Source organism: Vulpes lagopus, chromosome X (genome assembly GCF_018345385.1).
Source record: "Vulpes lagopus strain Blue_001 chromosome X, ASM1834538v1, whole genome shotgun sequence".
In the NCBI taxonomy this organism is placed as follows: Eukaryota; Metazoa; Chordata; class Mammalia; order Carnivora; family Canidae; genus Vulpes; species Vulpes lagopus.
The window spans coordinates 118,925,264-118,940,424 of NC_054848.1; the positions used below are offsets into that span (position 1 = coordinate 118,925,264).

At 48.7% G+C, this 15,161-nt stretch overlaps 2 protein-coding genes across 2 annotated transcripts in view; both read left to right on the forward strand.

Annotated features, from left to right (window-relative positions):
• CNGA2 (cyclic nucleotide gated channel subunit alpha 2) overlaps window positions 1-15,161 on the forward strand; it is a 50,751-nt gene that overhangs the window by 17,298 nt on the left and 18,292 nt on the right. The window contains exon 2 of the mRNA XM_041742075.1: window positions 12,221-12,299. The gene's annotated coding sequence lies outside the window, so the exon portion shown is untranslated. The remainder of the gene's footprint in view (window positions 1-12,220; window positions 12,300-15,161) is intronic.
• FATE1 (fetal and adult testis expressed 1) lies at window positions 6,818-13,355 on the forward strand. The gene is made up of 5 exons (XM_041742085.1): window positions 6,818-6,923; window positions 8,028-8,155; window positions 11,708-11,814; window positions 12,221-12,299; window positions 13,004-13,355. Exons 1-5 carry the CDS (start codon window positions 6,818-6,820, stop codon window positions 13,133-13,135), a joined length of 552 nt encoding a protein of 183 aa, XP_041598019.1. The 3' UTR covers window positions 13,136-13,355.

The window sequence follows — 15,161 nt, forward strand, 5'->3', positions numbered from 1 at the left end:
GGTCAGTGTCTGAGACTTTGCACCACTTTTTTCCACCTCTTCATTATTGTTGGCCATTTTCCTTTGGCTTCTGATTCTCCTGAATTGTACATACACGTCACGTCTCAGTCATTGGACATGGAAACAATTGAGAGCAGATGCATCTCAATCTGGGGAGTCACCCCGCAAGCAAGAAGGCTGCGGGTTCTGTGAGGTCACCTTACTGACACCGTTGCCTCTAGCTAGGATCAGGAAGGAAGGCCTTTCCCACCCACTCCAAGGATTCCTTGCACATGGGGCAAAAAGTGAGTGGCAAGCAGACAACTAAATCCCTCTCGGTTTCCAAATCTGCTGCCAGCTTTTGGGGCAAGGGATTCTCAGGCCAGTGGAGAGAAGACATGAACAACAGAGACAGCAGCCGGCTCCCCCAGGAGGCAGAAGGCAAACTTCCCAGTGTTTGCTCTTCAGGGCTGCTCTGTCCCACGTCCACGTGCACACAGGGCAGTCCTGAGTTCCCCACCAGGCGCCTAGCTAGCAACACTTCCCTTTAGTTCTCCTGTGGGGGCTGCCCCAGGGGCTGCAGGGAGAGCCATGGCTGCTGAGACATAAGCTTGTCAGTCTGGGCTGCGGCTGTGTCAGTGTCTTTACCCCACTTCTGCTGGGGCTGCTCCCTCCAGGGTGGACCAGTTTGGGAGGTGGGGTGTGTGACCAGCATTTCCAGCCAGTCCAAGCCACCTCAGGAAGCAGTGAGCTGTCCTGGAGGTGTGTAGGCAGAGGCTGTCGGTCTTGGGGACAAGAGTCAGTCTCTTGCCCTTAGGTTGACAAAGCTCAAGAGAGTACCCACGACCCTTCCAGGAAGGCAGAGTGTAGCTGGATTCAGGGCAGGACTGCCAAAAAAATGAGCCCCTGTTACCGTCCCTCAGACCCATGGGCTTTCTGCCTGCCTGTCTACTTGTTCTTGTCTGCCCTCTAAGCATGAGTTCCACGAAGACAGGAAACTTGTCCCTGGTCTCAGGGCTTGGCACCGAGTCAGTCAGGCTCTCCCTGCAGTCATACTGAATGAGAGGAGCCCACATTTGGAAACTGAGGAGCTCCCTATAACCTCCTGCTGGTAGCCCTGTCTCTGCGGGGGGAGGGGATGAGTCTGAAGGGTTGCCCCCACATGCTCCTGCCACTTATTTCCCTCTCTCTGCTTATGAAGTGGCTCAAGTTTAAGCATCTGTCCTTCCTGTCTCTTTAAGGAACGGAGGGACAGCTGCAAGGCTGCACTAGTTCCCCTTCCCCTTCCCTTCTGGTTGGGGAGGCCCTGGGGCTCCAGGGATGACATCAGTGCCAGCTGCTTCCAGGAGCAGGAAGGAGAATTGTTTATAGGTTCATAAGTTTCATTAACAAGTGGAGAGGAAACTCCCAGATGCCTGGGATCTGAGTTTGCAGCCCCAATCAGGTTACTCACTTGGCCTGAAACTGGGCTCTGAGCAGAGCTGGGATGTCATGGACCATTGCGCCCATTGGCTTCGAATGGTCTCTTCCCTAGAACCCGGATATGAGAAAGAGGATAAAAGCAGAGCTGCTCTGTGTGAAGAGAGGCTGGAGCCTGCCCTGAAGCCCAAGTAGCCTCAACATACCTCCCTGCAACAGTAAAACATAGTTTAAAACTGGGTTTTGCTCAATCTTCCATGTGAAGATGGGAAACAGATGCTCAGAGCTTGGGAAACAACTTGCCTAAGTTGCCCCGGTGTCACTCCCAGGTGTGCTGATCCTGGGCCTGGGTTCCTGTCACCCTCTACTGCTACTTGCCAGGGAGGTGGGAGCAGGCAGTGCACAGCACTGCCGGGCCCCATGCTTGTCAGGAATCTGAGTCCAGCATATGGCTGGCTGAACAGCTGGAAAAGGCCAGTGGTTGGAAGGCATTGGCGGAGGCCTGCGCTCCAGCAGGCAGAGGGACAGACAGACATAAGACAAAGGCAGGCAGACAGGCAGGCAGCAGCCCGAGTTAGACACCTGCTCTGTGGGGGGGCTGGATGCCCTCTAGATTTCAGCACAAAGGAGGATGCAATTAACTGGATTTGTTTGGCCCCCAGTGGAGGCTCTGTGCTCATGATCACCTTTAGGGAAAAAGATGATATGTTTTCTTTGGAGACGTTTAGCTTGAAGGGAGGGGGAGCTTTCATCCCCATGTTTTTCTGTTAATAAAACCACTCTTATTTTAATAAGGATCCAAGCCCTCCAGCAGACAGTTCACGGGAAAGAAATACAGAAAATCAATAAACATATTAAAAATTGCTCAGGTTTATTCATAATTAAAGCAATAAAGTTAAGGCAACAATAAGATAGATAGCATTTTCTACCCATCATACCGATGCCTTTTAGAAAGTCTCATAATATCTCCTGCTGATAAGGCTCTGAAGAAAACAGAACTTTCTTCCACTTGGTGGGGTCCCACCTGCTGCAGTCTCTTAGGAGGGGCATGGAGATTATCGGTCAATATTAGCAAAAATCGTCAACATGCACACCCTAGAACCCCACAATTCCACTTCTAGGCACCCGCCCTACAAAAATATTTACATGTGTGTGCAAAGAGGCATGTCCAGGAACGCTCACTGCATCTTGTTTATAAAAGTGAAAAACTTTAGACACCTAAAATGTCCACAAGCAGGTCAATAAACAGGGGCACAGCTGTGCAGCAAAAGCTGTGTTTCAAAGACGTGAGGGAGATTTGTTCTGACATGCAAGATCCCCAAGGCACGCTGTGCACTTAAAAAAGCAACTTGCGTATTTCTCAATAAAACTGGGGGGAAATTCCACAAAACCCTTTTAAGAAAAGTGATAGACAAGAACCCCCTGTCCTTCCCTTCATGTAAATGTGTACATGTAAGGTCACACACTTCTATGCATTTTTCTTTTTACCTTTTATAAGGGTTTCCCTAATATGTGTCAGGTACTTGGAAAAAAAAAAGAAAAGAAAAAAACAACCAACCAAAACCAACAGTCAACTGCGGAACGGCACGTACCTCAAATGTATGATCTCATTTGTGTAGAGCACTGCAAACGTATACACACGTCTCGGCCAGATGTTCTCTGGGCCCCTCCTTCCTCTTTCCAGAGGCATCTGTCTAATCTCCAGGGTGAAAAGAGCTTTGTGTTTTTTGGCCCTCTTCTTTGGGAGCCTTCCACTGGGGTCTAGGTCTCTGTAGCCCCCCACCTTCACTGAGCATGAGCCATTTTCTTGGGCGCCAGAAGGCTCAGCCCTGTCCCCTGTGCTCTAGGGATTTTCCAGGCCTCGGGCCCCCAAGGTTGTCACACTAGGCAGTGGAGGCTTCCCAGCCAAGCTGTAAGGTGGGGATTGTTAGCTCCATCGTCCAGTGCAGAGACAGAGGCCCAAAAAAAGGAAAGACTTGATCAAGGCCAAATCGTGAGATCGTGATTAGAATGGGCAGAGCACAGGGGCTGCCAGAGATAAAATAAAGGATACACAGTCAATTGTGAATATCAGATAAACCGTGAGAATACATCTTCAGTGTAAATTTGTCTCAAACGTTGCACAGAGTGTACTCACACTAGGAACTTACTTGTCCTGGGACCCGTGGGTGGCTCAGTGGTTGAGCACCTGCCTTTGGCCCAGGGCGTGATCCTGGGGTCCTGGGATTGAGTCCCGCATCGGGGCCCTTCTGCAGGGAGCCTGCTTCACCCTCTGCCTGTGTCTCTGCCTCTCTGTCTCTGTGTCTCTCATGAATAAATAAATACAACCTTAAAAAAAAAAGAAACTTACTTGTCCTTTATCTGAAATTCAAATTTAGTTGGCGGTTTGTATTTGTATTTGCTCAGTCTGGCAGCCCTAGCCAGCAGAAGCCTATGGTTCCTGCTTCCCAGGCTCCTGGGTCCCCCAAAAGCACACTTCTCTGCTCTTAAGATGGCCTTCCAGAAAGCTCGGATTTCATTGCAGCTGCTCCACTGGATCTGGGAAGGGCTTCCTCAGGGCCTTCAGGAATGCAGGCAGGTCCTGGGTCTGCTGGGCTCCAGATTAGTCCCAGTGCTGGACAGGTGGGGCCAGGGAGGGGGCCAGGCAGTCCAGACCATGTCACCCTCTCTAGGCAAGTTGCAGCCCTTCCCTTTCTCTCTCACACTTTCCTTCCTCCCTCCTCTTTCCCTGCTTCCTCCTCTTCCTCCCTCCTCTTCCTGGCCCCAGCTGAGCTTGGTTCCTTTTGCAAATCACCTCCTCTTCCCCCAGGGACTCTGGAGCTATTCCCTAGAGCCCAGGGTTCACCTCTGGTGATTGTATCAGTCAGGGTTCTCTAGAGAAAAGAAACCGGCAGGACTTATGTCTGTACATGTATGTATGTGCAAATGCCTATGTGTGTGTATACAGAGATTTATTTTGAGGAATTGGCTCCTGCCATTATGGGGCTTGCAAGGGCAAAATCTGCAGGGCAGGCCTGCACATTGGAATCTGAGGCAGGGAGAGATGCTGCAGTCTTTAAAAAAAATTGTTTTTTTTTTTTTTAAAGTTTGAGCATAGTCCACAGACAATGTTACATTAGTTTCAGGTGTACAATATAGTGATTCAACAAGTTTGTACATTATGCTGTGCTCAGTACAATTGTAGCTGACACCTGTCACCATACAATGTTATTTTAATATCACTGACTCCGTGTTCCTGCCGTGCTTTTTACTCCCATGATTTATTCCTTCCATATCTCCCACTCCCCTGGACCTATTTTGCCCATCCCCTACCCCCCTTGTCTCTGGAAATCAGCAGTTTGTTCTTTGTATTTATAGGTCTGAATGTGCTTTTTGTTTGTTGTTTTCGACTCCACATATGAGTGGAATCATATGGTATTTGTCTTTCTCTGTCTGACTTATTTCACTTGGCATAATACCCACTAGGTCCATCTACATTGTCACAAACAGCGTGATTTCATCTTTTTTAATGTTTGCACAATATTCCACTGTATGTGTATATGTCATGTCTTCCTCATTCGATATCCAATATTCCTATTGATGGACACTTAGGTCACTCTGTATCGGGGCTGTTGTAAATAATGCTGCCATAAAAATAGGGGTGCATATATCTTTTCACATTAGTGTTTTCATTTTCTTTTTTTTATTGTTGTTTTGTTTCATTTTCTTTTTTTAAGATTCTTTAAAATGTATTTATTTACTCATGAGAGGCACAGAGAGAGAGAGAGGCAGAGACACAGGCAGAGGGAGAAGCAGGCTCCATGCAGGGAGCCCGACGTGGGACTCCATCCCGGGTCTCCAGGATCACACTTTGGGCTGAAGGTGGCGCTAAACCGTTGAGCCACCGGGGCTGCCCTTTGTTTCATTTTCTTTGGGTAAATACCCAGTAGTGGGATTATTGTTTTATACAGTATTTCTATTTTTAATTTTTTGAGGAAACTCAATTCTATTTTCCATAGTGGCTGCACCAATTTGCATTCCCACCAACCGTGCGTGAGGGTTCCTTTTTGTTCCCACCTCCTCACCAACACTTGTTTCTTGTATTGTTGGTTTTAGCCATTCTCACAGGGGTGAGGTGATACCTCATGGTGGTTTTGATTTGCATTTCCCCGATGATGAGTGATGCTGAGCATCTTTTCACATGTCTGTTGGCCATCTGTATGTCTTCTTTGGAAATATGTCTATTCAGGTCCTCTGCCCCTTCTTAAATTGGATTTTTTGTTTTTCTAGTGCTGAGAGTTGTATCAGTTCTTTATATATTTTGCATTTTAACCCCTTCTCAGATACATCATTTGCCCATATCTTTTCCCATTCACTAGGTTGCCTTTCTGTTTTGTTGACGGGTTCCTTTACTGTGCCAAAGCTTTGTATTCTGATTTAGTCCCAGGAGTTTTTGTTTGCTTTTGTTTCCCGATGTTGCATTCTTGAGCAAAATTTCTTCTTCGCTGGGAAACCTCAGTCTTTGCTCTTCAGGCCTTTCAACTCATTAAATGAGGCCTATCCGCATTATCAAGGATTAGTAATGTCTTTTACTTAAAGTCCACAGAGTGCAAATGTCAACCAAAGCTCCAAAATAACTTCATAGCAACACCTAGACTAGTGTTTGATGGAATAACTGGGAACTATAGGCTACCCAACGAACAGATAAACTTGACCCTCGCGGTGGTCTAATCATTAGGGAAGCTGAGGGAGAATTTGGACTTAGACCAGGGACTGCAGGGCCTGCCTGGGGACAGTGGGCCCTCCAGTGGCTACAAGTAGATCCCTTCTTTCCTGTGCTTTCCTCCTTTGATTCTCATGGTTCCTGCTCAGACTGACCCAAGGCATTAAAAGGCCATCTCCCCTGGGAACTCTACATTGGGGGGAAACAGGATGTGCTCTGTAGAGGATGCCTCCTGAGGGGAGCTGTGGCCTGAAATACTTGCCAGAGCTGTGCTTGCAGAAGCCACAACAAGTTTGGGATCTAACCCTGTTCTGGCTACTGACTGGCTTTGGGGTCCTGTGCCAGTATCTACTTCTCTTTAGAAATGATGGAGAGTGGATCCCACTGGCCCCTCAATGGGGCCAAATCATGTGACCCGAGAGCCAGGGTAGTTCTCACAGGCAAAGTTTCTGAGATAAGTATCAGAAACTCCTCCTCCTAAGTTGCTTACAGAGTACCAGGGGAGAAGACTGTGAACCAAGTCAATAAGATACAACAGGAACACAAGGTGCTGGGTCCAAGGCCTGAGTCTTGTGGAAGAGTGTGGCTCCACCCCCATGGCCAGATATATCTTCCTCTAGCTCCTGCCCCTGGAAGAGCAGACTTTCCAAGAGTCTGTTCTGTGCCCAGCTTCCTGTGTATCCTTGGCTATAGCTTAATAGTTAAGCGCTAGCTGTGATGGCAGGAGGCCCTCCTACTATCAAGGAGGAGATGGGAACATCCATCGCTGAAGAGCTGGTTCCTGGAAGCTATGGGAAAAGCCAGGAGCACCTGGTGATAGCAGGTGAGGAGCCCCTGTAATGTCCCTTTCCTTTGGGTGTCTGCACCCAGTCACATGTGTTGGAGAAGGTGTGTTCATGGCTGGGAAGAGTCATATATATGCAAGTATGTGTGGCTTTGTGTGTGTCTGTGCCTTGGTGTGCGTATACCTGTATTTGTGCCTTGATGAACAGGAAGCTGGGGGGAAAGGTATTGATGATGTGAGCATTTTGAAGCCTGTGAGAGAGTAGGATGGGATCCACATGTGTGGTCCTTATCTCCCCCAGTCCAAGCTACCACTGTGTTTATGGCAAAGTATCCAGAGCACTCAATTTATAAGATCAATCAGACTAATTCTCTCTCCTTTTTTTTTTTTTTCTCTCTTTTCTTTTTTTTTTCTCTCTTTTTTTTCTTTTTTTTTCTTTTTTTTTTCTTTTTTTTCTCTCTCCTTTTTAATGCCTTTTCCTCCTTTAGAGTAAAATCCAAACTCCTTTCCTTGATCTACAAGAGCCAGCCAACGCCACCTCCTCAATATATTTCATGCTGTGGTATGATGACCCACAGCACACTGCATTTATACTTGTCCTCATAATACCCGAAGGCTGATTCTTCCTGATAGCCTTTGTGTTGACTGTTACCTCTGCCTGGGATGCTGTTTTCCTAGATTTTCCATGGCTGCCATAATTTTTGTCTTGCAGGTCTCTGCCTCACAGGTGTTTCTGGCTTTTCTAGAAGTAGCCCTTCCTTCCACCATGTTGCCCTGTTCTTATCATTTTGGGATAGTGTATCTCTTGATCTGAGTTAACACTGATAGATTATACCCATTTTGCCCCCTCACTTCAGCTAAGCACACATAGACAGTTGATTACTAGATTGCTGAGATCTTGTGTCTTGGTCATTGCTCTCCCTCCAGTAACCTAGCCGAGTTTGGCCCTCAAGAAATACTTACTAAACTTTTAAACAAATGAACAGACTGAGGCTTGGGATCTGCCAGGGGACAACAGTGAATGAATATTGAATGACTCCTAAGAAGTTTGGGTACCTTATCCTCTTTCTGGTGTGTCCTGTGTCCAGGAAGCCTTGGTATAGCCTCTATGGGTGTTTCTGGGGCCTCTCTTCTTTTGCCTAGAAATGATGGAGCATGGATCCCAGTCTGTGGGTGCTTCTCAGCGGCGACAGAAGGCGGATCCAAAGGCTGCTGGCTCTGCTGCAGGTCAATCGGGTTGGAATATGACTGGCAACCGGAGCAAGAAAGCGGTACTGTATGGAGTCCTTGGCATGCAGTGGCTAGGCTGGGGTTGGGACAACAGACTATAGGGGCTCCAGCCTCATGACGGTAGGTTGAGCAGAGCCAGATGTTGACTTGGGGGCAAAGGAAAAAGCTTTTGTGTACCAGTGAGGCAATGAAGGCAGGGATGTCCTTTGAGAGGTCACGGCCATCCTTTGGTAGGCTGGGAGCTCAACCTTGGGTTTCCAGAACACTGGATTCACATATTCCTTGGGGACTACATATACACTTTATTCTGCAAAACTTTATTGTGTGTGAAATGACACTTTCTTTTATGAATAAATAATTCTATATGTATATTTCCTTCCTATATTTATATTATATATATTATCTATATAAATTATAACTATATAAATTATTTAATTATCAACTAAATAATCAGCCTGGAATCATGAGAATCATTGATGAATAAAAGGAAGGAGGATAGGAAAGAAAGGATCTGTCTGCAGCCATTGGAGGCTCCACTGTCCCCATGCAGGTCCTACAGTCCCTGGTCTAAGTCCAAATTCTCCCTCAGCTTCTCTAATGATTAGACCACTATGAGGGTCAAGTTTACCTGTTTGTTGGGTAGCCTGTAGTTCCCAGTTATTCCATCAAACACTAGTCTAGGTGTTGCCATGAAGGCATTTTGGAATTTTATTTTATTTTATTTTTTAAAAGATTTATTTATTTATTTATTTATTTATTTATTTATTTATTTATGATAGAGAAAGAGAGAGGCAGAGATACAGGAGGAGGGAGAAGCAGCTCCATGCTGGGAGCCCGACGCGGGACTTGATCCTGGGACTCCAGGATCGCGCCCTGGGCCAAAGGCAGGCGCTAAACTGCTGAGCCACCCAGGGATCCCCATCATTTTGGAATTTTAGTTAGCATCTACACTCTGTGGACTTTAAGTGAAAGACATTAGTAATCCTTGATACTGTAGATGGACCTCATCTACTCTGTTAAATAGAAATATACATACATAAAACAATATGATTCTCAGGTCTGGGAAAAGATTAAGACAAGTTAGGTTCCTATGTTCCCTGGCTGTTAGGAAATCCAATCAATTGAATCTGACCATTATGTAGCCAATCCTTTAAAGTACATTTAATGTGGGTTAAGGAAAGCTCTGGAAAACTGGCAGGTACACTGTAACAAAGGATACTGGGAAAAGGCGGTCATTTTGGAGAGGAGGGAGACCTGAGTGTTCTAGGGAATCCCGCGAGATCTCTCACTGTGTAGCCAATCCTTTAGGTTACATTCACTGCTAAGTGAGGAGAAGCTTTGGAAACATGGTTGCTATACTGTTGCAAAAGTTGCTGGAAAAAGAGAACCCAGTTGGAGAGGAGAGGGACCTGACTGTTGAAGGGAATCATCTGAGTTTCAAGTTCTGTATCCAATGTGTTCCACACTTTCACTGTGAGGGAGGGAAAGCTTTAGAAAAATGGTTGTTATACTGTTGCAAATGTTACTGGGAAAAGGCACCTCGGTTGCACAGGAAGGGAGACGCAGTGTTCTTGGAAATCATCTGAGTCTCATTGTTCTGTAGCTAATCCTTTAAGCTACATTCACTCTGGGTGAGGGAATGTTCTAGAAAAAAAATGGCAGCCATATTGTTGCAAAGAGTACTGGGAAAAGGTAGCCATGTTGGAGGAAGGATGACTCGACTATTCTAGGGAATCAGTTGAGTCAGGTAGTTCTGTAGCAGATTCTGTTAGCCAGAGTCACCATGGTTGTTACACTGTTGCAGAAGCTAGTGGGGAAAGTCAACAAGATTGGAGATTCCGGAGGCTTGGCTGTTCCAGGGAATGAGATATGATAAACGCCTAAGTGATTCCACTGCCAATGAATAAAGAGAAAAAGAGCTCCCAGAGAGCTCTTGGGAATGGAAATAAGCCAGAAATACTGAATTGGTTTCCCGTCTCCAATGGCAGAAGTGAAATCAGGTTGCTCCAGCAGGTCAGGCTCCAGCAAGCCACCCATGCCCATGAGATTGAGGCAGAATGGGATGAGGGGGGGCAGTGGGGAGATATAATATCTGGATTAATTACAGTTACCTTTTAGGACCACAGGAATACTTTAAAAAGAAACAGCCGATATATTGATATGTATTATATATTAAATATATTATATATGTAAATATATTGAATTTAGAAATTAGACATTTAGAAATAAGAAATTTACCAATTCTATTTATTATTGACTTTTGAGCACCCCCCTCCCAAATGGAACTATCACCACCTTTGACAGAATCACAGCATGAAAGGCCAAAAATTCATGATAGTGTTTTGCTGATTTGGGTGTTGAGGAAGTAGTGTGACTTGAAAAGTAAATGAAAATAAAAATAACACTATTTGAAGGAGTAAGCAGAAGCTAGGAGTTAATGAAGTTCATCGATTTTCTTAATCTCCATCAAAGTGCTAGTTATAAAATTCTTATATATTATTATGCATATAATTCTAAATTCACAACCATTCCTGGCTTTATTTATTTTATTTTATTTTATTTTATTTTTAAAAGATTTTATTTTTCTATTCATGAGAGACACAGAGAGAGAGCGAGGCAGAGATACAGGCAGAAGCCGCCTCCATGCAGAGAGCCTGACATGGGACTCGATCCCATGTCTCCAGGATCCCAGGTCTCCAGGATCACACCCTGGGCTGATGGCAGTGGCACTAAACCTCTGAGCCACCCTGGCTGCCCCCATTCCTGGCTTTAAATGACTGCTCTGCGACTTACCTGTTGTGTGACTTGGACAAGTAACACGACCTCTCTGTGTCTCAGTTTTCCAATCTTTCAAAATGAGATGATAGTGATACCTATTTTGAGGGGTTGTGATGAGGATTTAATGGTTTGATGTGGGTTAGGGCTTAGAGAATGGCATGTGGCATGAGTGAAACCAAATAGCTTGTGACATTTTTCTTCTTGCATTGGAAGCCCAGAGCTGAGATTTGAACCCAGGTGGGTCTGGCACGTTCTGTTCCTCTAGCCCACACTAGTTCCTCAAGGCATGAGATACCCTAGCCCCAGAGCTGTGGGCCAGACCCATCCACTCCAGATACGGATAAAAATGATAGCTGCTGAGACGGCTGTGCTCACTTAGAGACTCAGAGACTCAGAGAGTCTCCCAGTGGCCAGAGTTCTATCCTGAGCTCCAACACTTACTGTGTGTCCTTGGAAAGTCCAGTCGTTTGCCAAGCCTCAATTTACTCAGCTCTAAAACTGAGTTTTTCTATTCTCCTCTCTGACTCAGCTGATGTCTGCATGTGACAGCATTGGCAGAGAACAGGGATCCTTCCTTCCCCATCGTTTGGATGCCTAGAAGCTACTGAGGACGATGGTGTGGGTGGAGTGGTGACAGTTGGACAACTTGTGGGATTCCCAGGCTCTTCTAGTGGTCTGAAGCTGCCAGTCCCTGATTCCAGAGGATCAGTTACCCCATGACTCCTGATAGGGTACATCATTGGTCCTGGCCAGTGTGAGGCAGCTGCTCAGCTGAGACCGAGTAGGCTACTTTTACTGACCATTCCTTTCTTTAGGGGCCCCAGCTACCATTACCCAGAATGTTGAGAGAACCAGGCCACGGTGATGCCCATTCCCAGGAGCATCCTCATGGCTTCCAAAACATGAGGTTCCATTATGAGCGGTAAGAAAGATCCCAGGGCCCCTGCAGGAGGAAAGCTGGAGCTCTTTGGGCAGAAACCAGAGTGGATCAGATGGGCTAGCAAGCAGACTGACCGGGAAGGTGTTGTGAACAGCTGGCCGTGCTTGGAATTCTGGGGCTCTGTTGCCCCCTCTCCATCACTCATGAAACTCCTGGCCTCTTACCCATTTGCGGACTCTGAGTACCCTGAGCCTGGGCTAGGATGGCTTCCAGCCCTCAGCTCCCAGGGCCTACTTACCTGGGAAGTGAAGGACTCAGGAAGACAGAGTCATTGTCTACAAAAGCCCCTGACTTTACCTGCTTGCCCTCATGGCCTTCCTATGCTCCCTGCCATGCCTGGCCAGGGACCACCAGCACCTCTGACCCTCCGTCTTTTCTTCTTTCCCAGCAACCCAGAGACTGATATGATGACAGAGATTGGCCTAGAAGAGCTCAATGGACTGGAGATGGAAGTCATGAAAAGGCAGGTAAGTATCTCCCATGCCATGGACCCACTGTGAGGGTGGAAGGGGCAGGTGGGCCTCAGCAGCAACCAGACCACCCCCTTTGAAGTCATCTTAGCCTCTGGCAGTAGAGGTGAAGTCAAGCTCCCCTCCTTTCCCTCCCTGTCCTCGGAGCTCTAGTGTCCTATCTTGATGGCAGCATCAGCTCTGTGTCTCTCCCTGAGATGTGTGAGGAGGGAATGGGAGAAGCCAAAAGGAGGATGAAGAGGCAACAGAAAAGGGTAGAAGTCTGTGCAGAGAGAATGTTGCTAAGAGGTCTGGGGGAGGTGTTGTCTTCCTAGGGACAGAGGACAGCAGGCCTGGAGGCACATCTGCCCTGGTGGCCCTGTTCAGCCTCTGGGTGTCACCCATCCTGGAGCCCTCACTCTGGAGGTGCTGGCTGCTCCCCAGGACTGCAATGCCCTCTCCCGACTCCCCAGGCACAGCTGGGACAAGCTGGCTTCCTCCACACAACTGGGGTTTGGAACCCCAACCAGGGGCCTAGGCCGCTGCACCTGCAAACACAGGCGACCCGGCCCTCGGGCCCACCCCAGGCCCTGGTTTCAGAGGCTCTGCTTGCTTCTCACCCAGAGGGCAGCAAAGCCCCTTCCTGTACTAAGTTCGTACTTTCCCCAGGGGTGAGCCATGGGCTCCCCCGTCACTCACTCACCAGCCCCTCGGCCCTACAGCTGCAGGTGATCACCAGCCGCCTGCGAGCCCTGGAGAACCAGGGCGCCACCTGGCGCCACAGGGAAGCTCTGTTCTTCACCGTGCTGGTGTCGGCCTGCATTGCCAACCTGTGGCTGTGGATGCGCCAGTGATGCCTCCAGCGCCGGAGCCCGTTTCTCCTTCCTCTTGCCTTTCCCCCCTGCCCCACTCTTGCTTGTGCTCCTTCCATCTCCCAGCAGCCCTTAGCAGCGTCAGAGCCATTGCCCACCTCTCCCCCGCTGGCCTGGGGAGGCCTGTGCTGCCGGGAGGTCAGAAAAGGGCGGCGTCCTGCTGGTCCATCAGTGCTCCATGATCACCATCTGAGAGCTGAACCCCGCCAATGTGCCCTCGGTGTCCCTTCGGCTCCATCGTCTGTGGCAGGGCCCTGGCTGCGCCTTCCCAGTTTTCTTCCACTTTGTGTACGGGGCTCTACACGCAGAACATGCTCAATAAACACTTACTGATAGCAGCAAACCCTGGTGGCTGAGCTTCTTTCATCTGGGATTAATGTAGGGACAGCCCCTGTGGATAGTCACTGTTGCAGGGACTGGACTGATGCCCCACCCCAGGGGTCCTGGTTCCCCCCCCCCCAAGATCCCCTGCCCAGGCAGGGAGCCTTCTGAGGGGCAGGGCTTGGCAAGGTCCTTCCTGTTGGGCTCACGCCCATGAGTGCTCGTGGGGAAGCTATTCTTCCGCAGTGTGTCCGGACCAGGCGCTGCAAGGACTCAATCAGAGGAAACTTGGAGTGCACCAGGAGCCTTTCCGTTTGCTCAGGACGAAACTGAATCCTTGAGAGGAAGAGCATGGCCCTGGGTCATCCAGCAAGCCTGGGGCAGGGCTAGGTCTGGAATGAGTTCTCCTGTGTTCCAGCCTAGGCCCTGCCTGTCTCATACAGACTGACTGAGGGCAACGCCCTGACTCAGCTCTAGAGGCAAATGGGAGGCCACATGGAGGGGCTTTGCCCCTCTCCCCCATGTCCACAGCCCCCATGAAGCTAACTTCACACAGGGCGGATTGCTGGTAGGGCGCTGGGACTTGGGCTGAACAAATGGGAGTGTCACTGTTTGGGGCCTGATCCCAGATGCGCTGGGCTGCAGGAGATCTTGGGAAGAGCTGTTGCCCCTTTGCCTGGCGCCAAGCAATAAATACATGTCTCTTGGGGGGGCAGGGACCCAGAAAATTCTCATTGGCTTTAGTGGCTAACTGGACCTTCCCCAATCCCCCAAATCTGTCCAGCTTCTTCATCTATAAATGTAACAGAGTATGTTAGTCATTAGATATAAAATCAACATGACTGTGTGTGTGAGAGAGAGAGATAGAGAGAGAGATATAGAGACAGAGGCAGAGAGACAGAGATAGAGACAATGGGAAGAGATGTGAGAGAGACAGTGGGAGAGGGATGGAAGGGAGGAGGGAAGGAGAGAGAGAGACTGGAGCTGTGGGCCTGCTTTGCTCCTGCCCCATCCTCTGATACTCAGTGGCCCCCACACAATGAGGGGGTTCTTCTACTCTTGACTCTGGGAGGCCGCCTGTCAGCCCTGTGGGATGCCATGTATGTGGCCACGGGGTCTGGGCCCTGGTGAAAGTGGAGACAAGAACACTTAATTAAGATAGCTGAGAGCTTCCCCCTCTGGTCCTAGAGTAGAGAAGGTAATGGAGTGCCAGAGGAAGGCCCCCTGGGGAATGGGGAGAGGGCGGCCTCCAGACACAAGTGCTTCTAGTTGGGAAAGGCCAAGAGGCCTGGAGATGCCCTGGAGCCTCCCTGTCCACTCCAAATGGACCCTGCTGCCCAGGAATCATCCAAGGGCTAAAAGGAAGGCTTGGTAACGTCCTTGTAGGCCACCCCATCCCTCCCCACAGCCTCAGGGCAGACCAGGGCCCAAGGTGCAGGGACTTATCAAGGGGAACAGCCACAAGTCCAAAGTCCCCGCTGCCTTTGAGGATGTGGAAGGAGGCCAGCCGAGCCGAGTAGAGAGGCCTGGATTTAAGGATGCCAGGAAGCCTGCCCTTGAGTGGCTCTCTGAAAGCTGCCCCTCTCTTCTGTTCCAGCTGGCTGTGCCAGAAGGCTCAAAGAGAAGTCTGTTGAGGGTCAGAGCAAGACCTGCCCTCTGGGACATGGGTGTGCATGTGTGTGAGAGC